The sequence below is a fragment of the Parambassis ranga genome, chromosome 13 (genome assembly GCF_900634625.1).
Source record: "Parambassis ranga chromosome 13, fParRan2.1, whole genome shotgun sequence".
In the NCBI taxonomy this organism is placed as follows: domain Eukaryota; kingdom Metazoa; phylum Chordata; class Actinopteri; family Ambassidae; genus Parambassis; species Parambassis ranga.
In genome coordinates, this window is record NC_041033.1 from 8,541,480 (window position 1) to 8,568,735 (window position 27,256).

Sequence of the window (27,256 nt, forward strand, 5' to 3'; positions counted from 1 at the left end):
TGTTTTTGTTGTTTTGTTTTTCCAGATGACAACATCACAGGAAGATCAGCCATTGTCGTTATATTCACACCATTCTGCCTGTGATGTTTTCCTGACTGTTTCCTGCTATTTTTCCCAGCATGACTCTGGCCATGTGTCAACGGAAAAACAAACAACAAAACAAACATTTAAATTCAATTATACTGTGATTATTGAAACAAAGAACTTATAAGATGAGTCTAACAGCCCTACTGTTTACTCACACTGTTTACATACATATTGGAATATGACATTATAATGGAGACTGGAGGGCTGAAAGGTTGCTCTCTCACTCCACACCTGTACTGTACTGTGGCGGCATATGAAGCACAGCTGCAAGTGAAGCCCTAAGAGAACATGCAGAGGAAAAGTAGGATTTGGAGAGGATCACCGTACGATTGAGGGAGGGACTAAAAGTGTGCATAATATTCCTTCCTCTGTGTGGACTCGCTGCGAGCAGGTACAGCATCTCTGCAGTCCACCGCTCAGCTGTCACACTCAGCTGTCCAGCGCTTCCAGTCCACAGGAAACTTCACACACACACGCAGTCGGGTAAGTGCAAAGAAGTTTTATTGTACCTAAATGAAGTATTGTGTCGCGGCGCACCCTTGATGCACAAGGGAGGAAGTATTTAAAGTTTCTCTTTTCTCCCGGTTGGAATTGACATGAAGCGCGCAGCGCGCTTTTTAATGAAGATGCGCAGCTATCGACCTGTTTGCTGTAGTTTTGCGTAAAAGTTGCATGCACACTTTATTATGAGTCTGACTTATCTACATTTTATCCGAACATAGCCTCTTATATAAATACATTATATCACATAATAAATAATTAGGACTATATGAACGCTGTATTCTTTTATCCAACATTGATTTCTTTTCCCATCTCTCCAAATCAGTTACATTTAAAAGGCTAAAGGTAGTGCATGCATTTGAATGACAGAAGTGATTTGAGCATTATTCACTTTGTGTATGGGTACTTTTTCTCTGAAACAAGAACATCTGAATCTTTTTGAGCTGCTGAACATCTGCAAGCATTGAGCCCCGAGCGCATCTTCCCCGCAGTCTGTCAGCAGCTGCCATAAAACTAGTTATGCCAAATTGCTTAACATATGAATGTGAGGAAGATGGGACCTGTATGCAACATGCCACTGCCCATACACACCATTCCCTCTTCCTCTAATGTTCAGTTTCCAGTCTCTTTTGTTGATGCTGCTTCAAGTAAACAATGTTAAGTGATAAGCAAAGTGTGTAGGAGGGAAGGAAGAGGAAGGAGAAGAGGAGGAGGAGGAGGAGGAGGAAGGAGTGAGGCAGATGAAAAGAGGAGGCAGTTTAGCATAATGGGAAGGGAGGGAGACAGTGGAAGAAGTGATGGAAATGTTACACCAGCCTCAATATGGATGGGTTTGCTTTAATCAATTTTCTGCTTAAAAAAAAAGAAAAGAAAGAAACATAAATCAGATAAATGTCAGATGTGATGACATGATTGTGTGTGTGTGCGTGTTTTCTTTTTAAAAAAAGCCACAACCACATTTTTCACTCTTTAAAAGACCTGTTACAGATCATTCAAACCCAGCTCAAATGTCCTCTTTTTCTCTTTGACCCCCTTTTTCTCTCTCTCTCTCACACACACAAAGTTTATACCACACACACTCACACACATACACAGTGTAAACAGCGTGTGATAGATAGGTTTCTCCACCCTGCCTTGGCTGTTTTCGTGTTGATCCCTTCAGCAGGCCCTGCTTCTCCTGTCCACAGTGTCCATGATGAGTTACTACATGGATCCAGTTTCTTCCTACCCAGCCCTTCACCCCTGTGACCGTCTGGGAGCAATGGTAAGACCTTCCTCATAAATTATCTCTGCGTTAAGGCTGCCTCAGCTACCTACCACACAGTCAGCCAGGAGTGTTAGGGAATGTGTGTGTGTTCAGACACATGGCAGTGGAGGAATGTGTGCAGCAGCATACAGGAGTGGTGTTCTTGTACTGTGCATTAGCAACTCTGGAATCCATCAGCTCGTAGGAGCACACTCTATCTGAATCTGTTGTGTTTAGTCCACCATAGTTGCACTAATATCTGTATCTGTACGTGCTGTTCTTCCTGATTTCGTCAAAAGTTAGGAAACAGAGATTTAACAAGATGATTTTAAACAAGGCTGTGAAATCGCCGCTGTGAACTCCTCTGTGTTGCACAACCACCCTGCTCAGCGCACTTCTCTTTAGCAAGTAATATTGGACGTAATGACCAACCTTGCCACGAACCAATCAAAGAAGAGTTAGACAGTCCCCACCGACTAACACTTTTCTCAGCTGAGCCACCTGCGTAGTGCTTTGCAACAGCAACCGAGGCTCTTAACGTCCTCCAAATGAAAGAGCTGGATACAGAGTCAGAGACAGTGGTAGCTGGGAACATTGGGATTCCTGTCAGGTGAGCATTCGAAGGGTGAAGGCCAAGGAGCAGTAAAATAAATGCATCCATTTGTATGCAGAGCACCAGCACATTAGGATAATAGACTGAGGTTACATGCAAATGGCAACCCCACCCTGGCCTGATAGAAAACATGGAAGAATACAGCTCCCTGGCTCCTAATTGGCTCAGGTGGTGGGACTTGCCTTTGAAATTGAGACTACTGGGTGGTGGGGCAATGTGGTCAAAAGGTGAACCACTGTCACCTCTATAGCTCTATTCCCTTGAATTTACATGAATTATTAGCAAAGAGCAGAGGGTCCGATGTGTTTTCTTTTTTTTTTGTTTACTATTAAGACACCATCTGTGTATTCTGCGCTTCACGTTGTAGCTCATAGCAGCAGCTGAAAGTGCAACCTGACCTAGAAGGTAATTAGTTTAAGTTTTTAAAATTAAAGTTCCTTACTGTAGTACATGTCACACAAACAACACATTCTTCCTATTGTGTTATAATTACAAATATGTTAAACACGTGCGAACATGTAGGATTGTGACATGCTGAAAGGAGAGAAATGAGTCATGTTAAGCTGTATTGAAACATGCATGTATTGCAAAACATTCTGTGAGATTTCAAAGTGATGTACTTTTCTATACAGTCACACTCTTGTCAATTTAAAACTATAATTATTATAATTATAAGCTGCACTATACTCTAGAATGTTTTCATTGTGGTGTCTTTAATTGCATTCTGGACATCACTGAAAATGAGGGCATGCTCTTAATGATTTAAATAAAGGATAAATGAATGAATGAATGGGTGGTTACTTTGTGGATTAAGTGTGATGATTAATATTAATAAGCAGTGAAACAGAATCAAGAGAATCTAATGTGAGACTGCACACTGTAAAAGCTCATACAGCAGGCACCGTATCCAGGAATAAATTATCTTAGTGATAATAGCCTACACATTATACTTGATAATGTCGATATATGTCAAAATGAATATGGAAAAGATCATCACACTGAGGAAAGTGTGAAATCAACGTGCCACATCCACTTAAGACTTAACTTACCACTACTTTATGATTCTAATGATGACAGACTGCCAGATGAACATGTTAATATGCACAGTATTCATACTATACTTTCGTGAAAGGCTAAAGGTTGCTCTAACTGTACTGAGTTTTGCATGAAAAGTTATTCTACACCTGAGCTGATCAAAGAATTTTATGGTGTTGATGTTATCTCCATCGTTATCTATAACAGTCTGTCTGTCTAATCCATAAATCACCCAGGTGGCTCCTTCTCTGCCTATCTAACCCCCCCTTTTTTGCTGAGAGTCTTGATAGGAGATGCAAACCTCTGAAGAACCATATTAACCGGTCCTCCCTGATCCTCTGGTCACGTTAGCCATCCATAAAGCTGGACGGCTACTGATAAATGCCGCCGTGCTCAAACGGGGTCTGCTTATCAGATCGGCAGTCACTCCGTCTGCCTGGCTGTCAATTATTCATGATATGACATGTGGAAGAAAAGCGTTTTCATGTGTCGTATATACACAAAATGAAAAATTGCTGCTCAGTAAATGACACTGCATAAGGACACATGCTGCACATTGAAAGTGGAGAATATCATCATGTTTTGTACTGCATTTAAAAAAAAAAAAAAAGATCACATAGCATGCATTCTTGTGAGCGGAATGCCAGTTTGAAATGCCTAATGCTATCTGCTTGTGGTCAAATGAAGGGTTATATTTGCTAAAAATGGCCAAGTGGCTATCTTCCTCCCTCTCTCATGTATCCATGCAGAATTTCATATCTCTTCTGACTCCGCTGTCAACTGCTGACTTTAGACTTCCCCCTTTAGTGCAACCGCTTACGTGAACATTTCTGTGATAAGCAGGATAAAACAACACAGCTAAGATAAACTGAATGAGTCAAATTTAGCTGCAGGGGTTATCTTTACTGTGTGTGAAAACAATGAAAAAAAATGTTTCCCAAAATCCAAGGTTACACTGTCGCCAGAGCCACTGGATCAGTCCGATCAGTTGTTTTTTTTTTTTTTATGAACAACAACAACTCTTTTGGGGTTTTTGTTACATAAATCCAGTACAAACCAGGAATTGAAAACAGCTACTTTAAAATCTCATTTTCTTTACAAAAATCAAAGTTAAGAAACCTTTAACAACATTAAATTCTATGTACACTGCTTATTGTCTTTGCCTGGTGTCACTTAATGAGTTACACTGTTCATAAAAAGGGGCTCTCCATGGTGTAAATGTAAGAATGTTAAATGTTAAAATTGCACACAGTGTCACACTGACACTGACTTCATGATGTGCAAAAGCACTTATATCAGGTTTATGCTTAGTACATATTGCGTATTGTAGTATATGTCACTTGGACATAAACTGCAAGTTTTATTCAGATTTGATGTGTTTTAAAAGCTGTGACAAATATCTAGAAGTTTATCAGCTGAGTACGGATCATTCATGTTCAATCAATACTGCATGCTCTTTGTCTCCAGCGGCAGAGTGGAGGAGTGGCAGTGGGCCCTCAGACCCAGCTCCCAGGTGTGGTTCACCCTCAGCAGCAGTACTATCCATCGCAGCCACTTTACCCCCATGATATACCCCTGCAGGAGGTACCCGAAGGGCACGAGGTGTGTCCTACAGGTAAGAAATACACAGACAGTCTGATGCAGTGGCATGCATATATATATATATATATATATATATATATATATATATATATATATATATATATGTGCATTGTTTTTGTTGATTAGGACATACTGTATACATACATACAATCAGCTTTATATTTTCTCTCATACTGTACATGCTTCAGAAGTCAATAGTTCACTGTGAATAAACAACTCAGAGCAAACAAAAGACTTTGTGTCAAATGGAATGCTAAATGTTCAGTCACACACATTCATGTCTGCAGACTGACACACACAGGCTCCCTTATATAGTTTATTTTAGCATAGGCACACATACAGTTTTGCATCATTCTAGATCCTATCCACTACTCCTGAAACAAAGCCCTGTTGGAAAATGTAATGATTCACACTACAAATGCAGTGTGTGTGCTGGAAACTGCTTTATGTCCCCACAACAAATGTATATATGCACACACACACACACACACACACACACACAAAGTACTCTGCCACTGCTGCATAAGGGATGTTGGTGATGCTGACCCTAAGGGCAATGTCTTTACCAGACAACCACACACTCAAACACGCACACACCTCCCTCTTTTTTCTGTGTCTCTCCAGTCTGGGGACAGCTCAACACCCCGCATATTTCTGCTTCCAGTCGCCTCTTTCTAGTTTTTCTTTCATTGTTTTTCGAATGGATTTTACTGGAACATTCCTTCCAGTGCATTTGCCTGTGTCTGACTCCGGCCTCTTCTAGTCCTCAAAAGTGATTGATGCTGGTGGACTGGGACACACGCCACGGGAGTAGGGTAGGGGTGCTGTGGGGGCACTAGCTTTCTTCCGTCACCTCCTTCAGCTGTATGCAGGGGGCAAGACGGAGGCCAAAGGGCGGCCATCTTTTTCCCAAGCCTCTGGTTTGGTCTCTGGAGAGGTGGAGGGGGCCTAAGTGTGCATATGTGTGTGTGTGTGTGCATGTGTGTGTGTGTTTGTGCCTGTATGAAAGGGAGTCAACATTTGATGGGATTTGCTGATGTTTGTTGCCAGAGACACACTCCTTTGGAGGCTTCACTTCATTCCTCCCAGCGCTAACCATTGAGATAAACATTGCTGAGTGGAAAAAAATGACCGAGCTGTGACCCCTTTTTCTTTTTCTCTGACTATTAAATCCTTGTAGACCACAGGTCTAAGAGCGTCTGAGCCACCTGGAGATGTTCTTAGAGTCATTTAGCTCTTGATGGTTGTGTCATGTAGAGCTGCTGAGGTTTCTGTGCTACCAGTATACGCCGTTATGAGTTGCTGCTAACCTCAGAAGAAGTTAAATAACCTCTGACACAGCCTGCACACCCCGAGCCGTTGCTTTGACTCATTTCTCTCAAGCTCAAACAGTCGCATCTTAACAATGTGGCATTTATAATGTAAGGATATAACAATTAGAAATGGAGCTAGCAAAAAAAAAGCTGCAGTGATTTGGTAATTTGCAGATATAGAAATCACTTTAGTTTATTTAGACAAATGGAAATCACATGCAATAAGTTCATATGATGAAAATTAGAGTCATTGTAACCTCCTTTCACACATGACATTACAACAGACAGGGATATAAATGTCACATACAGTTGGACATGTCCATTATCACCGCCTCCCACACAAAGCAACACATTCCATTCATTTCCATTGCAATACTTTGGTACCTCTTTCAGTAACTTGTGCAAAACTCCATCCATCTCTATTCAGGCAGCACAAGTGTGTTTTCAGCTGGTGTTGAGCTGGAAGAGACTAAAAAGACATTAAAAAGTAACACAGGAGCTCCTTTAACACACACTATAATGCAACTAAAAGGACTAGGAAATAAATAGAAGCTCACATTGAAATAGATGAATACATGGAAGTAAACACCCTGGATATAAATGTATGCTTTAAGTCAGTTTCCAAATATTTTATAACAACCAGATCATAATAAAATCATAATAAATTTGGTGACTTCTGTCCTGTCTCAAGAACAAAACACACTGTCTGGGATATATGGAATGATTTATTGTATTTATCCTGTAAAGTGGGTACATTAGGACTTTACAGCCGAACTCACTTTTTTTTTTAGTTGTGAATGGATAGGCTGTTTTAAAATGAAATGTGTTAGTGTGAGAAAGAAAAAGTACAGAGCAGATGTGAGGCGGGGAAGTTGGATGTGAAAGGAATATCGCATGTTTGGCTTAGAGCCCAATGTCACACACACTGCTTCCTGACAACAGCCATGCCATGGTGATGTTTACACTAACCCGGCTCTTCTCTTCACTGTCCAGCACTCACACTCACTTACATTACAGGACCTGTCGTAAAACTCACTGTGTGTGTGTGAGTGGGAAAAATGTAGCTCAAATCTGGATGCAGATATCACACACTTGTATATAACATCCTGCAGTGATGCGCACTCCGCATATTCATTCATTAAATTCACACCCTGCACTCTGGTGTGTATTGTATTACAGCATCCTTCCATTCAATAAAGGAGGCACACACATCCACTCCCAGGCACTCGGGTTCACTGTACATTTAAACATGCACTCCCATTTAGTACACGCAGACACAGCTGTGATCTGGCACTCAGGGACCATTGGCCTGTGTTTTATTTGATGTGATTTGACAGCTGGACAGTTGGAAGAGGAGGGGAACGGGGTGGGAAGAAAACGGGAGTGGGTGGAATAGAGTTTGTGGAGAGAAGACGGATAAGGAAAGGGATAAGTCACAGGACTGGGACTGCGATGGTGGGAGGAGAGGAGACGAGGGGAGGAGGATCTGAGATGTGGAGACTTGGGAGGGTGACTGGGTGGGGGGTGGGATGTGGTGGGGGGGCTGGTGGGGGCTTCGCCTCTGATGAGGGGCACGTCCTCACGGGCGAAGGCCCATTTTTTATTTCTAAAAGTAAACAGGCAGCCTGCGGGGGTCTGGGGGGTTATGGGAAAGGAGGAAACAGTGATGCTAATCAGGCCGGCGCACACTTCCCCCTCCAACAATAAAACAAAACAAGAGTGGAAACACGGAAAAGCGACAGACAACTGTGGAGGAATGGGCCTATACACAATTGCTGTGGTCCTTTAGTTGAACTGCGCTGTATGATGATAGTGCTAAGGCAAGAGGTGTTAGTCAATAAACAGAGGAAAGTGGTAATCTGTTCTATACATTTGTAGATTATATTTTTAGAAGTCTGAACTATTTGTTTCTACAGTTAGGCTTCTGAGAAGTGGGTGTATTGTGTGTTCAAAAAACATTTTACAATAGAGTTACTCTGGAGTTTCTGCCTGTTACTCTCCATACTGTTTGGGTCAGCAAAAAGCTTTTCCCAGATAAGCCATATTTGTTTCTAAATAAATACTACTGACCTTAAGAAATGCATTTTCCACCACTGAAACAGTTATTGGCTTTAATGCAGAATGACTCCTTTCTTTCTTGTTAGCATTTAAAAGGTTTCTAAAGCCTCAGCCAAATACCCGATTCTTGAACTTCCCTTTCTCAGAGTTCTACAAGTTTTATTTCTAGGAAGTTTTTGTGTGGTAAGTTCCTCTTGATAGCACGGTGACTAATTACAATGCACTTGGGCTGGAGAACATGCAGTTCTGAAAGACATGCAATCACTGACGGGGTGATGATGCAACACATGCCAGCTCATCAGGAAAGGTGGTGCTTTAATGAGTCCTTAGAGGGACCTCCCATTGTTTTAATGTTTATATTGTGAGCTTAGCCATATTCACAGACTATTAACTACAATGAGTGTACACTGTCTAACTGCGTCTCCTAATTTGCGTCCATAGCGACGAGTCAAGTCTGTACTGTTGCACTAGGGTCTTTTCTCTGTAATCATTCAATATTATAAGAAAGAAAACAATTGTCCAACAACTGTATCTGTGCAGACTGAGCACATAATTTCTTTAAGTAGTGCAACTTATTATCATACCCAGCCTTCACTTATTCATTGAGAAATAAATTGAAACCGCAGACGGATGTATTTTCCTTGTGAGGACTAGCAGAGCTTTTTCATGGTGCTAACAGAGCGCAGGGAGGGGAGGGCAAGACGAGGAGAGGGAGGTCTGGGAGGCAAAGAGACTCGGAGGGGGGTGGGGATAATTGAATTATCTGCACAATGGAGTGATGGGGGGCACGTGGTGCCGCTAATGGAGGAAGAGATGTCCTTTTTAGCGAAGCTAATTGTTCAGAAAAGAGCTGAGCCTTTGTTCAGGGAGGCCCTGCTACTTTCCCAGTGCACTTACATGCACACAGTTTAGCAGAGCGCACACGCACATACACACACACACACAGGAGAGACTTTGGAATGTGAGGCACAAGAGAGAGTGGCTCACACAGACACACACACACTTAAGGAATACACCACCGTCGCTGTCCCAACTAAGTCTCTGATCTCAGCAGGAGTGCATCCAGCCTGTGGCACCTTCAGACAGTATCCACCACAGATAGAGCTGAGACTGAGCTGCTAGACAGGGGCCACAAGGACCCCACTGTTTTACTGTTAGACTGTCTGGTCTGTGTGTGTGTGTGTGTGAGTGTGAGTGCCATCACCCATCTGTGTGAGTGCTTGAGTGCCTGTAAATGAGTGACTGATTGATTACATGCTAAATGCCGTCCATTCACACAACATACCAAACCTGTCAAGTCATATCCATTGTCTGTATTCGTCTTTTTTTTCTGCCATCGTTTCACATTTTATGTGTGTGAATGTAAAAGAAAGTCTGGCTCACTGTTGAACTCTAAAGACTTACTAGAGCAACCAGGACTCCTTACGGCTTGCTGCGAGGGCGCCAGCATCAAAGACAAATATCACTTGACAGCTGTATGGATTGCTCCAAATCGAATAACCTTTCAGTTAACTCTGTGAAAAGTAGCAGGTGCAACGGTTACATCTAAGGATTATAGACAGGCAGGCAACACAGATGTGTCAGTGAGAGACAGACAGCGAGAGCAGTGAGAGAGAGAGAGAGAGAGAGAGAGAGAGAGCTGCTTTAGCTGTTGTTGCTACACTGCAGCAGCACAAACGAATGAAGCCAGCTAACTGTCAAAACCATGGAAACAGCATTTGCCAGGTGAAGAAAAGAAACCCAAACTTGATTTTGATCTGGGACAGTTACCCTCAAGTGAACTAGTATGCACACTGGCTTATTGTTTTACTACAAGACAACTGACAATCCCTCATGTCTATAAAGAAAATGACACGGATCAGATCAATAATAGAAGTTTAATAGCCGTTTTTTTGGAGTGTGCACATGTCAGTCCTATAAATGGACATCTCTATGAAGAGAAAGTTATTGTATTTAACCACCTAGGGTTTATGCACATTATTTTCCTCATGTCAGTATACACCGTTCATAAAATGTGTTTGTCAGGAGGGTCATTGCACACCAGACTGTGAAATGGTTGCTGCTCTGAGAAACAGATTAGTAATGCACTAGGATACAAAGATATAACTGTGTGCCCCGATTTCAGGAAGTTAAAGAGACAAAGCTTTATTTATTTTGATCTAATTCGGTTTTATCATCTAATAAAATACATAAATAAGAAAATAGAATAAAAGTTATACTGCAAAAAAAAATATGTAATGTAAGAAAAGCAGAGACATGCAGAGGAAACTACAGTGACTACAGTCACTACAGGACTACAGTGATGCCTGGCCAGATATTAGTCAGCAACACCATTAAACCCTAAATGGCTGCCCTTAGGCACGAAAAGCACCCAGGCTGTCCTTTCAAGAACAGATACGAGGGAGTTCATTAGGAGAAGACAAAGAGGTTCAGTCAGAAGTAGTGAGAGACTGACGGGCTGAGATGAAGTGAGAGGTTACCGTTCCTCCTTCCATTCTCCTCCTCCTCCATCTACTTTGCCCCCGGTGAGGCGGCTCCTCGCACCGCAGAACCCACCAGCACTCCTCCCAGATGAGGCTCCTATCAGGCCAGTGAAATCTGATCCAGGGCTGCTAATGGAGGCCGGTGAAGTACCACCGGTTTAAAAATCCATGTGTGATCAATATTCCTGGCTCCCGAGCCTCCTTCTAGATTATCCCATTTAGACCTACATGCATGCAGTACATGCAGGAGTATCATATTGACGTGCACTGTAGGTTGGCATATGACTCACTCTAACTAGGCTGCTTATAATGAGGCTGATGTGGAAAAAATGGAGGGTTGATGCCTTTAAGAAAGACATTTTTATTGTTGTAGAGGAGAAAAGCATTAACCTGGCCCCACACTACTCCATCATTTTTCTTTACTTACGATAAAAGAAATAGTATTATAATCTGTTGTTTCAGTTGCCATGGGAGATGGTCCCTAATGGAGATGGCTTGTACAGAATGGAGTCTTACCACGGCTTAAAAAGCCTAATCTTTCTCTTGTCTTTGTTCTTTTGCAGTGGCAGAACAAATTCTTGATTTAATTTCCAGCAAGACATGGCCATTGTTCCTGATTATTGTAGATAAGAAAGCACAAAACTCTTAAAGAAGAAGAAGAAAAAGTAGCTAACTGGGAATAAGGATGGCTGGTTCACCATGCTCACAGCAGATTTTCATTGATAGTCTTGGTGGATTTGGATATCTGTACACTTTATTTTTGCACTTACCTGCACAGATGTACTGTTGCTGGTGCAGCAGCGTGAAGAGAATAGACATGCCTGGTTTTTATTGATCAGGACACAGCGGACAGGAAATACTCTGAGGTGTTTATGAGGGTGAGTTACAAGTTATGAGCTTAGACCTGGAATATAGGGCAGAGACAGTCCAGACTCTCCTCTGTGTTTTTTTAAAACATAAACTGTATGTAAATTGTTAAGATAGGCTTGTCCGTAACCTGAATTATCTCCAGATATCCTTCTTATATCATTATACTGTGGAAGCTATTTTGGTCCCAGTAAAGCATTCAGGAGACTATATTCCAGTTTGTAATCTGGCATAAATGATAGAATAAAAGAGTTTTCTCATCCTGTAAAACACATGTAACATGCGTCTGGTGGAGTCTTGGTGCAACTAGGTTCACTGACACGGGGGAGGATTGTTTGAGCGTGTGTGTCTCTGTGCATATGTGTGTGGGTGGTGGGGCATTGTAATTGAATTGTGAATCAACTGGCAAGCCCCAAACACCGCCCCCTTCGGTTGTCGACGCACTCCGGGGCTCTGCGCGAATGCAACGCCCATAGCCAGAGATAGAGAGGAAGGAGTGAGTGAGTGAGTGTGAGTAAGAAAGAACGAGGAAAAGAGGGAGTGTGTGTGTGTACCGGAGAGAGGGAAAAGATAAGTTAGGAGTACAAGAATTTGAATCGGGTTTTTTTTTGAGTGTGAGAGGAAAGGTTTATAAGAAATAATCACGCAGTTGAACAGAGCCGGGGCGCCAGAGGAAAGAGAAGATTTCTCCTGATATTCTGTGTGTTTTTTGTTTTTTTGGAGCTGTTAGAATAAAAGAGGGACGCGGCGGTGTTAGGTCACACTGATCTGATGATCATGACGGCAGCTGTCGATATGAAACCGACGTTAACAATCATAAAGCCTGAAAAAATGGACGGTGAGTAATACAACTCTTCTGTGACAGCTTGACAGTTAACACGAGTCTAACATTGTACTTGTAACGCAGCCGGCTGGTGGCACGTTACGCTGACGGTGACCACGGTCAGACTTAATTCTCAGCAATTAGATGCGGGGAGAAGGACATAACGTCCTGAACGCGCTTCTGTGTGCAGACGCTGTTGATTGCTCAATACTGGACAACACACAATACTTGACAAAAACGCAATCACGCCGGAGGGCACAGTCATTATGCGCTGTACTGTATGTGTGCGTGTTTCTTATTGTTGTTGAATGAATCAGCGCCTGGCCGGCGTGCCTTGTGTGAGACCTGGTGGCAACATATGGAAGAAAAAAAGTTGTTACACTAAGTTTGGACATTTTGATCTGAAAAGCAGAGCAAAAGTTGAATCCTCTCATGTAGCCTACCTGTCATACAGACAGACATGTCAGAGACTCTAAGGACTATTTTCAGGTTTTATTCCTCTCATGTAAGTTTTCTTACTTCTTTGTGTTTGTGTTGGGAAGAATGCACATGGCTACTGTCTCTTTGATCAGATTGTCAGCATCCCTCTCTCTGACCCATATATTCCATGCCATGCTGGGGAGAGTCAAGGCGCTCTGCCCAGCCAGCAATGGAGACAGGCAATGGTGCCTAATAACCCACCCACCCCCTCCTCCCCCCCTTGCCAACCCCACTGTCTCCTCTGCCTCTCCCTCCTCCTCCTCCTCCTCGTCTTCCTCGATTTTCCAGAGAGAAGGAGAGGCAGACTGAGGTGATGAATCTGCAGATCTGAGGCTTGCCTCTGCTGTGTGGAACACTTGGCTCACTCCAGGGGTAGTCCAGGGGGCAAAGACAGGGAAGGCCGCAACCGTGAGCTGTTTCTGTGTGTTGTGTTTTAACTGTAGGGTGGTTTCACTTCTCGTTTATTTTTTTTTATTATTTTTTTTTACACACAGTGATGTTACGCGTGGTGGCATGTTTTGGTGATTTGCATTTAGCAGCTTTTTACATGCAATAATCCCCTGTGCTTTTCCAGCTCAGGTGGTGTTGACCCTGTTAGTACCGCTTTGATGCCACCATGGAAATCTGATACTAATTGCTAGTGTTGACCTACTAAGGCGCTCTGACTCACCACATTAACCACCTTCCAAGTACCGTACCTGCAGAGCATAGATGCATACATACACATCTCACTCCAAAATGTGCTGACAGCTGCAGTTACATTGCCAAAGCATAGCACTATCTTGCAAAACCATTTCGCAACACCCGCTCCTTCTTATGCTCACTTGGATGCGCTCGGGTCAAGCTCAGGTTGTCACGCAGCAGTTCAGAACTTCACACAAATGTGTCTTTTCTTACATACATACAGAGTTTTGTTTACTCCGTGATATTACCATGCTTGCAAGATAAACTACCAATGTCCAAGGTTAATCCCAATCAGACATAACAGAGGTTCAGGCATGTACTACTTACAACTTGCTGCAAGAGATAAGAGCTGCATTCAAAGTCAGAGTGCATATGTCATTGTTGTACACAGAGCTGCAGCACTGTGGGAAGTACAGCTGAACACCTGCAACCACAATCCGCACATACATGCACACCCCCCCTAACAGGCTTGAGTGGTCTCCAGAACACCTTTCTATATTGTTTGTTTTCTTTTGCGACAGAAGTGCAGCTGGTGTCACCTTACCAAAGGCCCGACCTCGCTCTGTAGCAGAGGTAATTCCTTTAAAAGCGCTCACACACCGCCTGGGTCAGAGGTACACCCAAACATAGCTTCTAATGTTCCACTAAGCTGCTATTTGTCTGTTCTGTGATACAGTAGTCTCAGCACAGGACACTTACTTCATAGGCTGTGGATAACTATTATATATATATATATTATTGAGAGCCTTAATAATAAAGTTTTAAAGATTGGAGGAGAACTTTATGGAATTACTGTACATTCAATATTTAATAAGACAAACCTCTTATGTATTTAGTACCCATCAGAGCTGTCAATTATTTACAGTGTAGGTCTTGATTCAGTTGTCTGCCTTTTACTTCATCAGTTCTGAAGGTTGGGGTTCAGTGACTGACAGGAATGTTTGTGAGCATGCCCTGCTGGGTGGCATGCATGGAAGCAAAGAAAGAGCTTGAGGGAAGGCGCACTTTTATCTGATCAAAATGCCGCTGTTTGTTGTAACTAGCAGTTCTGATGCTTTTCCGGAGAGGCCTTATATGGCATCCCGTTCCACGCCTGCCTCCATACGGTACACATACAAGCACATACAGGCCACGCCACATCAGTGCTCCACAGAAGGTCTTCACTGGGTTTCTTTCTCACACTGGCTCCCATGTTGGTACAGTGTGGAGCAGGGCAGCTTGTGTCAGAACAGAGGGAGTTACATAAGCTCCAGGTTTTTTGCTTTGGTGTGTTTGTGTCAGCACTACTTCAGTAGCGCAGTGTAATATATGCCAATGTTTGAGTGTGCGTGGCTGCCTGGCAGCTGTGCAAACACAGTTTGGGTGATCCAGGCTTCTTTTGATGCGGTCTATCAATGGGTTGGGCCAAAGGAGCAAACAGGTCAGTTTTTCATCCCGATGTGTGTCGTGTCAAACCGAGGACGATCTGCTTTGCAAGATCTAAACTTGATTAGTCAGACCAGTGTTCAGTCCATCACCCCTATGATATGAGGTAGTGTTTGACCAGGCCATGTCTGTGCCTAGAGGGCAACAGATACCAGCTTCATCAATAGGCCTCGCTGTGCTGGTCAGACATGTCGACAGGCTGGGCGGACCTCAATGAAGTGGATGTCTGTGAGTTTCTACAATGACCCTGTCTTTTTCTCTTTCCCGCGCTGCTCAGTTATGCCACTGTGTTACATCAAATGGGTTATTCCCCCTTTCAGTCAGCCTTTCATTCATTCTGCCTGTTGCCCATATAAACATTAAACTGTGTGGGACGTCTCTCAATGCCTCCCTGGTGACTACACGCCTTAATCTTTGCTTATAAAGCTTAGTCATAAAGTAAGGCGTGTTAGCACCAGATACAGCAGTCTGCTAAATAATAAGCATATGGTAAGAGAGGGGTTGGAGGGTTTATAGACCTACCAAGGTGTGGTCAAATATGATGGCAGTAAATAGAAAAATGGAGATTAAAATGATTTGAAGGGCCTCTTCTGTTAACTTCTTCTCTTCTCTTCTGCAGCTTTTCATTTTACAAAAAAGGCAACAACCAAAACAAAGCCAAATGTATTTCTTGGCTTGGGGAAATGAAGCATTAACAAGCATTTTGGGTAACTTTTCAATCATTCACCCACCCACTCACTCACTCACTCAGTCCCTCCTCCCCCTCCTTTCCCTTTCTTCCTCTGGTTCCATGTCTCTCTGTTGGCCACATGAGTTTCTGTCACGACACCTTGATGTGGTGTGTATAGTGAGTTCCCAGTGAGTGCATTTCGTCCCATCCCCAGTCATTCCCGGCTCATAATCCCTGAGTCATGGCACCAGACGCCTGCTGCACCACACGCCACTGGCTGTCCGACTGTGTGTGCTGGTTCCTGCTAGCACAGGCCTCTGTCCCATCAGTCTAACTGTGAACCCTAACTCATTTGACGCTGCCCTTAAATGGGTCCACAACTGCCCACGCATCTCAGCGTTGAATCCTTTTTTTATCCACTTGCTCTGTTGCTGTTTCTTTTTTTATAGCTCCACATTTAGGAGTTGTGTTTCGTATAAAGAAATGGAAAATGGGCTACTTTAGAAACACGTCTGCTTTGAGAATCAGACCACTGTCCTGAAAGGCAGCGGTGTTTGTTTCACCGCGGATGTCCACAACCAGGCCATGTCACTCATTTTGTTCAGTGTATGTCCCAGATTTTTTTTTCCTCTTTATTTTCTGCAGACCACCTGTTTTTGGAGTCAGCCTGCATCGCGTGCTGTTTTTGTAATCAGGTGAACAAATGGGGCACAGGCACAGACTGTATGTGTATCAGACCTACACGCATAGGAGTTGTATTGATTGACAGACCTGCCAAAGCAAAAGAATGATAAAAAAGCAGGGTGTGTTTGTGTGGGTGGCAGGCTCTGTAGGTGTTTGTGATGAGCTGATGTAGTAAAATGAAAGATTAGGATGTCTTATACAGCGACGGCAGTGCGGTTTTGGAGATTTATCATTTGTCGTAATATTAACACTGATTAGAGTTTGCTGCTCTAAAACATTGACTAGTGTTGTTGTCGTAGTTAAGAACAGTGAACAACTTTTGAGTCACTGGGCAGGAATTTTACAAGATATGGTCAATGCTTTCATCATGACCAGTCACATTGTCAAATAATATCCCCCGGAGTCCAGTCATTCTTTGATGAAATGAGTCACAACATGTGCGTGTTAATGTGTGTGTGTGTGTGTGTGTTTTACTGTGTTCGTGTGTGAAAGAAAGGGAACTAAAGAGATAAAGATGAAGACTGACAGTTTGAGCACAAAGTTTACACCACTGCAGTGTTATTTGCATGTTTTAGAAATCACTTCCATCTCTTATTGCAAAATTTTTAGGTTGTAACTTCCCACTTATCGACTCATGGTTTGCATCTTATAATCAGTACAGCCAGTTAAAACCAGAGGTGTTGTGCGTCATGAAAAAAAAAGGAGAAATCAATTAGATAAAGGAAGAGAGAGATGTTGCCAGATGTTTGATGTTTTAGTCTTCTATTAGCCATGGAGCCTACACCAAGCTTAAAATAGAAGTGCAATTCATCATCCCAAACTGAAACCATTTTGCCACTTAGACCACTAGTCATTTTTTGGTCACATTAGAGGAAAACAAGAAAGCTGTGAGAAGCACATTAGTGATTGTAAAACAGAGGTGGAATGTGAGGCATGCAACATGAAAACACTGTGGTCTAGGGAGAATTTATTTATCAAGTATACATCTGTTGCCCATAGCTTGCCTTCAAACAAGCAACCATCTCTTTCTATATGTATGATGAATAATGAGATCCAGACATTACAAGACTGACATGTTGTCCCAAAGAATGGTTGAAATCGATGAATGTCTGTATGCTGTGTCCCACATAACCCATGCTTATATCAGGAAACCTGGTTGTGGAATGTATCAGTTTGGACTAAAAATGGGGCAGGCACCCTGTTTTGTGGAAAAAATGCAACACGGAGAGTAAATTGTTTGTCAGATATGTCGTGTGTTTGGTTTAATGCCTAAACAGTTCCCCCAGAGCATCCCATGTCTGTTTATAACAGGGATGGAGCTGTGGAGGGGATCTAGCCTGGATGTAGCTAGGCTAGCTCCACCTGCACTTCCCAGTATAGTGCTGGCCTCTTAGTTACTGTTTTTTTCCATAGTACTATGCTAGCTAGCACAGATGGATGTATTAAGACATTCAGCTCTTGTGGACCTAAGTATTACTTCCATTATAAATATGGAAGTAATCTTTCAAGTTGTGTGAGATTTGTGTAGATCCAACTCACCCCAGTATTTTTTCTCTGACTCTTCAAAGCAGTAGAGAAGTTGAAGGCATTGCTTAATCTTTAATTCTTGAGGCATACCTGAAAATCAGACCTTTTCACACCGTTAAAGATCACAGAGCAACAGAGCTTGTAGGCAGTTAAATAAGCAACAAGGAGCCAAATCCTGCTTCAAGCGATTTGTCTCTGTTTCTCTCCTTCTTCTGAAGAGGGAAGGATTTCCAACATGCTTTTAGCGAAAATATGTTTAGCATCTGTTGCTGATGGTGTGGATCATTTCAAACTTGATGTCGTATCAAGCTCTGAGACCTTGGCATAAACAGTAGACTTAATGCACTTTCACATCATACGCTAATATGATTTTAGAGATGGAGGGAGTGGAAGACAGAAAGGCAGCTATGGGGTATTAGTCTGACTTATTGTCTGCTTCAGTAGCCAGTGTGTCTGTGGTGGTGATGATCCTGAGCAACTCTACTCTTATGGCCCAAAGACAGATGTCAGCAGTAGTGGCCGGGTCCCATACAGCTGACTTACACCACCGCAGGCTTGTGTTTCAGGAGGGCAGCCAGAAGCCAGCGGTGAAGACCTAAGAATAAAAGTGGTGTTTCAGCACTGTTACCCCGTGACGGTGGTGGGATTGTCCTGGTTTGTGCGTTGGATCACTTGAGCATATGGGTCCGTATCTGGTCTGGTTTCATCACATTGCTTGCACTTCTATTCCTGGGCCTTGGCATTGAGATGTAAACCTAAACAGCGTGGCTGACTGAACAAGCAGCACTCTTAAAAACCAGACTGCCCCCCCCCCTTCTCCTTATGCTCCCACTGCAGCCTTCAGTCACCACTTTATCACCCTGTGGCGCTGAATGGACCCTCTTCATACTGGTCGGTTTATGACCCTGTGTTCTCAGACCAGGGGTCCAGATATGGATCTCCATCAAAGGCTCTCTCAGATACCACTGTCACCTCTGGTTGGCTGTGGGTAGGCTGGCCGGCCTACCCTCAGAAAGCCGATTACAAACCATTTGGCATGTAACAAAGCATCCTCTCTTTTTTCCTGCAGCTTGGAACCCCATTGCTATGTACCTGTGTGCAAGTATATTCAGGACTAAGGCCATAGTGGTGGCTATGAAAGGTTTGACTCTCAACTGAACCCGCAGCTTGTCTCACTTCCCACAGGAAGTGGCAACTTAGCCACAGGAAATGGACTCTTTCGCATATTTATGAAAAATCCACCATAAACTGCTACAGAGGGACATATAGTGGGTGACATGAATGGCCACATGCTTTGAAACAGATATAAATAAGGCCCCTGCTTTGAATAGCCATTTAGATGCCGTCCTCAGTTTCTGTCACAATCCGCCTTCTCTTCCTCACACCAACACACACCCACTCATAACCTCTGTGTGGCTATTTATAGCTCAATTGCATGATAGAAAGCATATTGTCCCTTATTTGTTGGGTCTGGTTGCCTGCTCTGCTTGTATCATTGCATCATTCTGAGTGGAGGCAGCAGTCCAGGCTTTATGAATGAACTGAGTCTAAGCCAGAGGCTGGGAGATGGCACTGATCCCACTGTGATGTCACTCTGAAGATGAGGAGAAGAGAGGGAGCTTTATGAAACCTCCCATTCATTTGTCTGGCTTGGTCTCTCTCTCTCTCTCTCTTTCTTTCTTTGTGCACCCCCCTGTGATAGGCTCATGTTACAGGCTGGTGACTCACCCCCGCCCTCAACCCCTCACCCACCCAAGATGCAACCCTTGCTATCTTCCCCTGCCCTGTCCTGCCCTGCCCAGCCGTGCCTTTTCCAGCCCAATAGACTTTGGCCTCGGCCGCAAAATTCCCAATTTCACACCCACGCTCTGGCGCACAGGCGAAGACTGCTGCTAATTTAGTTTGTGTGTGTGTGTGTGTGTTTTATGTGTGTCAGTTTAACAGCCTAAGGTGCCAAATAGAACATATCAGGTTGTGTTGGGGGTTTGGTCATAAGGACAGGACAGTAAAGTTGCATCCATGGGGCAAATATTGTTGTTGTTGCACTCAGCAGCTTGTCCATCACTCATATCATGGCACGAGGGGAGTGGCTAATCAATACCTTTTACTGTACATCCAGACTAATCAGTCTCACTTCATCAGTGACTTTTAGAATAAATGGCCCTATTCTTTCTACATCATTAGAAGAATTGTATTCATTTTATACTTGTCACTGCAGATGATTTTTTTGTTGGTGAAATGTGAATGCCATAATGTTGCCTGTGATTTACACCCACTCCCACAATTGGTGAGCTAAGTGGATGGTACTCATTTTTGCGGACAGACCCACACTGTCTAATGTGGAAAGTGATGACTTGTGGATGCTCTAACTCTCAGTACATACTGACCATTCTGCATCTAATGGGACTCACAGGCATTGAAATCGTATCAGGACTTCATCATTTACTAGAGATTGTCTAGATCCGAGCTCGCCTCTCTCACTAATGGAGGCACATTGTACATTAGCACTGCCGCAGATAACTTTCATATGGATCATTCACCATGGAGACTGCCATTATCACTCTTGCATTTAGTATTTGCCTTTCAGCATCGCTGCACCTTTTGAGTCATGTTTTCAATTCACAAAAACACAACACAGAAATAAATACACAAAACACACCATATAAAGAAAGTCGTATATTTAGTTGACATGCAATTGCACTGTCACCTAACAGTCCAAACTGAACTACTGCGAGATGGTAAACAAAATGCCACTTCAAACTCATTCTAAGCAGGGGGAAACAAGTCATTCAAAATCAAAACAAAGAAATTACTCAAATTGCAGTTCACACATTTTAATTTGCTCTATAATCATGGTTCCCGTATTTCTGTCTTTAGAGTGCCTAATGTTAGTTCTCATGCACGATGGAGTTGAGTGTCTTTGATGGAGGATTTAGTGCTAAAGTGGGTTCAAGTCTGTGTGGGCAAGTACGCTGTGGAGGTCGGGTTGATAAAAGCGTTGTGAGGGAGGGGCGTAAACGGTTCGAAAGTGCAGACAAACTCCACTCGATCCAGCTTAAATAAACTGCCACATTTCGCCTTCACCTTCACATCAAAGCGCAGACTGTCTGAGCCCCAGTCCCATCTCAGTTTGCAACATGCACCTTTTTTGTACTCCAGTTGCTGCTTAAAAAGAAAAATGAGCTCAGTAGAAGCCCAGACTGCCTTTCTGTCAGGGGGACTTCACACAAAGGTCTTATTTTTATTGTGAAACTGAATAACTGAGTGGTTTATTTTTATGTATGAGCTGTGTCTGTTTTACCTGAGTAAAACTGTGTCAGCTTTTCAACCTTGCTTTTGCTTCTGAATGGAACGGTTAACTTTCTGTTTGTTCACCAGTGTAACTGAGAGCAATATATTATTACAGGCCTAATTGAATCACATGAAGAAGCAAAGAGCTCTTGTCTGTCTTCTGTTTCGGGTCTGTTGAGAGGTTTCTTTCTTCAGAGAGAGAAAAAGGGAAGAAGACAGGAAAAAAAAGAAACCAGGAGACCTAATTTTACAAACAGCCAGACAGACATTGGTTACATGGGCAAAGGAGGGACAGCTGCTGTGCATTCCAGACGAGGTCGAGACGTCAGCAAGTGGTGAAAACAAGCATGAACTGTATGTTGCTCTAGTGTACTGCTGGCAGATAAAACCACCAGCCAGCAGAGATGCCAGAACATCTGGGTTCAACGAATGGTGATGCTGTGAGGGGACTGACACAACTTTTCCTCATAACTAATTAGCCTTCAAGGCAAGTGTTGTGTCATCTGTTATAAATGCAATGTGCAACAGAGACGGTCGAGAGATGATCTAAAGAGATAGACGTGCTGAAAAAGGTCTGGTTGAACCCTTTATTTTGTGCGCATGTTAACCTACTGCAGCCCCAAGATAGCCAGCTGTGGTCTGTATTTGCCTTTATTGTGTCACACTGCACGCTAACAGATTATGATAGATGTCAGCCTTTGTTGTGTAAATGAGTGTAGGCCCTTTGCAGATTAAATGATAAAATCATGCCAGTTAACTGGCGGTCTATGTAGGGCCTTTTTGAGTCTATTTACAAGTCATTTTTTGTGTGTTGGGTTTTTAGCAATCTATTCTAGTCTTAGTAGCCTGGGGGTCTTCCCCCTTCTTCCCTCCTCATCATCTCCCCAGCTTTGCCCCCTTATCCCACACTTCTGCAGCCTGGTCAATCTAATTAGATGAGTGCGAGTCATCAGGCACTGTTTAAAACCATCAAAGGGACCTCTGTTCCCCACTGGGTGCCCACTGGCTGTAACTGGAGAACAGTAACCCTTGTGTGTGAATGAAACTCTCGAGACGGCCCACCCCCAAACTCTCCTATAGCCACCCGCCAGCAGCCGTGGTGACATCATCACCTCATCCCCTGACCTCTGACCTGTCAGAATGTTTGACCCCGTGCTTGGTCTTGTGACAGTAGGCCCACTGTGTCAGGGCAACACGGTAGGAGGGCTAGAAGGGGGTCACAGTGTCACTGATGGGCACAGGGTGCTGCTCTCCCACCCCAGATGTGTGGGCTGAAGAAAGCGTGGCGTTTGAAGTGTTTGTAAATAAACCTGCATCTCTCTTTTTTTTAAAGCAAGACTTCCAGACTGCTGGATGACACCAAATTTATTTAAAAACTGCTAAAAAAAATAATCTAATTCAGTGGAATTGTACACATGTGCATGTGATTCAAAAACATCACACAAGCATTGTTAGCTCTTTTTTTTCTGAAGCAGTTCAGATCCAACGTGGTGACAATTCCTGTTTAAGTAGATTGGATCTGATATGGAGACAGTGTCTGTCTAGACAGAATGTAATTGTTGAACCATGTTGTTGATCACGACAGATATAACTGTTTGTGTGTGGATGCATGTGTGTGTCTGTGTGAATATTTTCTTAAACACATTCACAAGACTCTCCTTCTCGCCTTCTCTCTTTCTCTGTTTAATTTTTCATTCAGTGAACTTTACCGGCATGAAATATAATACAGGATGCATGGCGGTTGTTAATAAGATTTAAAGCAGCATCTTATATTAGTAAAAATGTTAAATGAAATAATAGTGTAACCAATATTGTTTGTAATTTGTGATCGGCAGATCCAGAGTGTGGAGACGTCCCCCTGCTTACTCCAGGAAGTAAAGAGATGATGTCGCAGGCGCTGAAGGCCACCTTCAGCGGCTTCACAAAGGAACAGCAGCGTCTGGGTATTCCCAAAGGTAAGACTGTCAGCTGCTTGTATTCTCATTAGGCTTGTTAACATTTTCATTGGGGAACGGCATGCATGCACATTCCTAATCCTCACACAGCGCTGCCTGCTTTTAGTGGGGGCGTCTCTAAGAAAGATTGACGCAGAACCAGGAGACACCCAGTTATTCCAGACATGGCCTTACATTATATACATTTCAATCCAGGCAGACAGACAGCAAAATAATGAGTAAGTTCAACAGAGCTGCTTCATGCTGTTTGCAAACAGCAGGGCTTTGAGGATCTCTGTGTAATTGTATATATCTGCAAACTTCGGCTTTTACACTACCACAGCTGTTTACATGCACTGCTGCCTCCCTGTTTGTTGCTGAAAGCTGGCAGTAAAACCACAAGAGTGAAGAGTTGTCATAAGTCGTCATATCAGCCGTAGATTGAAATTACTGTTTAAACAAATTTACTGTTTAAACAGTAAATTTAACAAGAACCAATTGTAATCCTTTCAGATCCCAGACAGTGGACAGAAAGCCACGTTGCTGAGTGGCTAACGTGGACGGTGAATGAGTTCAGTCTGAAGAACGTTGACTTTGACAAATTTGGCATGAACGGAGCCAGCCTGTGCGCCATGGGGAAGGAGCGCTTCCTGGACTTAGCACCTGATTTTGTGGGTGACATCCTTTGGGAACATTTAGAAATGCTTCAGAAAGGTAAAGTCTGATTATCAGATGATTGATGATAATGATAACTACACGATTTTTTTTTTTTGTTCTTGAATCTCAAATATACGATAAGAAAGACTCTCACCACACAGGCTGATATCACTGCTTACTCTGGTTTAGCACTCTGCTGGCATTTGCGTTAGTAACAGGAGCCAAACAGGAAGACACAATTTAGCTCAGGTCATTAATTTTTAAAAAATGCTGGATGCAGTTACATGATACATGAAATCAATGACGAGGTCACTGACGCTCCTTCTCTCTATCTATTTTTCATGAAGAGGATACAAAGCATTACCCCATCAATGGGCTGACCTCCAACTTCCAGGAATCCCGCTATACCTCAGACTATTTTGTCAGTAAGTACTCATCACCGTCCTTGTCCCTGTCTCTCTGTCTTATAACATCAGATGCAAGCTTAAGAAACAGTGGCAAAGGTGCTTAAGTGTCCTTTATTTCTCTTAACTCCTTTAACATTGATCTCCACTTCAGTTTTCGGTGTGTACTGACCCACTTGAATGGGGAATAATATCACTCAAAGCTTAGCTCAGGCTTGGTAAAATCAACAAGATTCATCTCATACACCTATGCCTGTGTTTTGTTACGGACTATTCACACACTTAGCAGCAGCAGCACATCAGCACAAGGGGGATAATGACTCCACTCTCCTCAGATTGATCTCCCTCCTCTGTTGTGCTCCTTGCTTTCCTTCTCTAGTTTCTATCTACACTCATTCCTCTTTGTGTCTCCAGGCTATGGTGTTGAGCATGCTCAGTGTGTCCCTCCTTCTGAATACTCAGAGCCCGGCTTCATCACAGAGTCCTACCAGACACTTCATCCCATCAGCTCAGAGGAACTGCTGACGCTTAAGTATGAGAGTGAATACCCTGCTGTCATCCTACGAGACACGGCCCTGAACTCCATGCAGGGGGACTATTTTTCTGTCAAGCAGGAGGTGGTATCCCCTGACAACATGTGTGTGGGACGCCTCAGAGGTGAGCAGGTTGTGTGCTGCACATAAAGACTGTAGTTGAAGAATAATGTGGGATTAGCCTGGCAGCGCAGAGTTCTTTTGGATGGCCTGCTTTATGAACACCCCTGCATGTGCGTGCATGTGCTTTTGTGAGTGCGTGAAAATGTTAAAGGTTTCTGTGGGTGTCTGTCTGCCTGTGATTGTGCTGAAGCTACCAGAATCTTGTCATGCCACATCAGTGTGCATGTATTAGAAGAGCAGAGCAGCAGGCCCTCTGGTTGGTTTTGTGGTTGAAGCAAACCCGCCTCATACACTCTAGAATGGTTGGGAAAAAAAGAAAACTCTATTGTTTTTGTCAGAATGATACACGAACCAAAGCCACAATGTGCTCTCTTCTTGCCGCCTGTCCTCTGTCAAACAGTTTAAGTGGTGTAACCTTCAAGACCGTTTTTTTTTTCTTTCTTCTTCTTCTTGTTTTTGTTGGCCTCTTTTCCTCGACTCAACCTAAAGGTTTCTGGGTAAGGAGACATAGGTGTCATCCCCAGTTTACCAGCGTGGGGTTTTCTCATGAAACTGTTTGCTTTTCTCAATGCGCAGGCTTGTTTTGTCTCCCAGTTACAGTTTACAGAAGAATTAGCAGCATGGTTTACATTTATAGGCATAAAGCTAGGGTTTTCTTCTCACAAATCCCCAGCTGTATAAATGAATAGCATGTGCCATGTATGCTATACAAGCCTCCTTCCAGTGCTTTACTGTAAGCATTTTGCCTGCAAGGTCTGAGGTCCAATCCTCATGCATCACACATACCAAGCTTTTGAGCGTTGCATTGTACTCTCCCCAACGTGGGAAAGTTATTTTCTAACACAACTGATGTCCACATGTGGCTTCAATTTCACCAGTGGAAGATTTCAGCATCAGTGGAGGCACGGCATTATCTGTCATTTGTTAATGACTTTGCATTGAAAGACTCCTCTTATCTTTCCCCAAAGCCAAAAATAGCAAGACAATTTGTGTGTGATTGTCTTCCATTTAAAATCAAATCCAAATGGCAGTTGTAAAAGTGAAATGATGTGTGAAATGGAGAGACGTGGCACTGTGTAGAACAAAAGCTTAGCAAGAAGCAACATAATTTACTGCTAAGGTGTTGAATGTCGCTTTTGCTGCTTTTGAATAATGCTTCAGAAAACATATCAATCTACATACAAGTGGTGATTGATAAGTTGGTAACCTAAGGCACTGTGAGTTTTGGAAAACTGAGCACATAGTGGCCCCCTGCATTCATGCAAGGATACACCAAGGTGCACAAAGATCATGCTGTTATTGTTAATCACTGTCAAAATGATGATCGCTGAACTCCTTCAACAATGGGATGAGGGAGTCGTGTAATGCTGACTCGCAATTTCCCTTTCTGCATAATCAAAGAGTTAAAACTGCATGTGCATGTAATGAGAGTTGCAAATCTCATGCCCGTCTGCTTTAACAGCTACTTCTAGTGTAAGTGTATAAACATGTATACAAAATGTTGTTTTTTTAGTAATATTTATCAAAGTTAAGCTTTATTAAAGACTTCTTAATCACTCATCTTCTTTCTTGCCCTTCCCTCTCAGGTAAGCTTGGTGGCCAGGACTCCTTTGAGAGCATCGAGAGCTTCGAGAGCTGTGACCGATTGACACAGTCGTGGAGCAGCCAGTCTTCATTCAGCAGCCTACAGCGGGTACCGTCTTATGACAGCTTCGACTCGGAAGACTATCCCACTGCCTTGCATGGCCACAAGCCCAAAGGCACCTTCAAAGACTATGTGAGGGAGCGCTCAGACCTCAGCAAGGATAAACCTGTCATCCCAGCAGCAGCACTGGCAGGTTACACAGGTAAGATGTCTGGAGGTCACACTTTAGTTATTCACATTTTTTTTTTACAGGCCAATGCTTTTTCAGACCATTTTCATTACAGAAAAGGATAGGAGTCACATTGAAATAACAATATTGGTGTTTCCAGTGCAATGTCTGCCATCTCATTAATTAAAAATAACTTCATTAATTCATATTGATATACATATTAATCATATTAATTTTCCTGTCCTGCCATCACTTCTATATGTAATGAAATTCAGTGCACAGCTGTAGCACACTTGTTGCTGCTCTGCAAAAGCCCCAGATGTGGGGGGGCGGGTGCCTTTGTGCACCGCTTTTAGACCAAAGAAGAGAAAAAAAAATCACACCTTTTTACCCAGGCAACCC

General features: G+C 43.1%; 1 protein-coding gene across 6 annotated transcripts in view; it reads left to right on the forward strand.

Annotated features, from left to right (window-relative positions):
- Positions 1 to 463: 463 nt before the first annotated feature.
- Positions 464 to 27,256, forward strand: part of ets1 (v-ets avian erythroblastosis virus E26 oncogene homolog 1) — a 30,970-nt gene continuing 4,177 nt past the window's right edge. The window contains exons 1-8 of one of the 6 annotated variants that reach the window (XM_028419623.1): positions 464 to 570; positions 1,776 to 1,852; positions 4,950 to 5,097; positions 23,225 to 23,344; positions 23,837 to 24,037; positions 24,328 to 24,405; positions 24,799 to 25,041; positions 26,627 to 26,887. In XM_028419623.1, the coding sequence (XP_028275424.1) occupies positions 1,781 to 1,852; positions 4,950 to 5,097; positions 23,225 to 23,344; positions 23,837 to 24,037; positions 24,328 to 24,405; positions 24,799 to 25,041; positions 26,627 to 26,887 (1,123 nt within the window). In that variant the 5' untranslated portion in view covers positions 464 to 570; positions 1,776 to 1,780. Of the gene's footprint in view, positions 571 to 1,775; positions 1,853 to 4,949; positions 5,098 to 12,275; positions 12,644 to 23,224; positions 23,345 to 23,836; positions 24,038 to 24,327; positions 24,406 to 24,798; positions 25,042 to 26,626; positions 26,888 to 27,256 lie in introns of those variants that run through there. The other 5 variants (XM_028419624.1, XM_028419626.1, XM_028419627.1 and 2 more) reach the window with 5 other exon arrangements.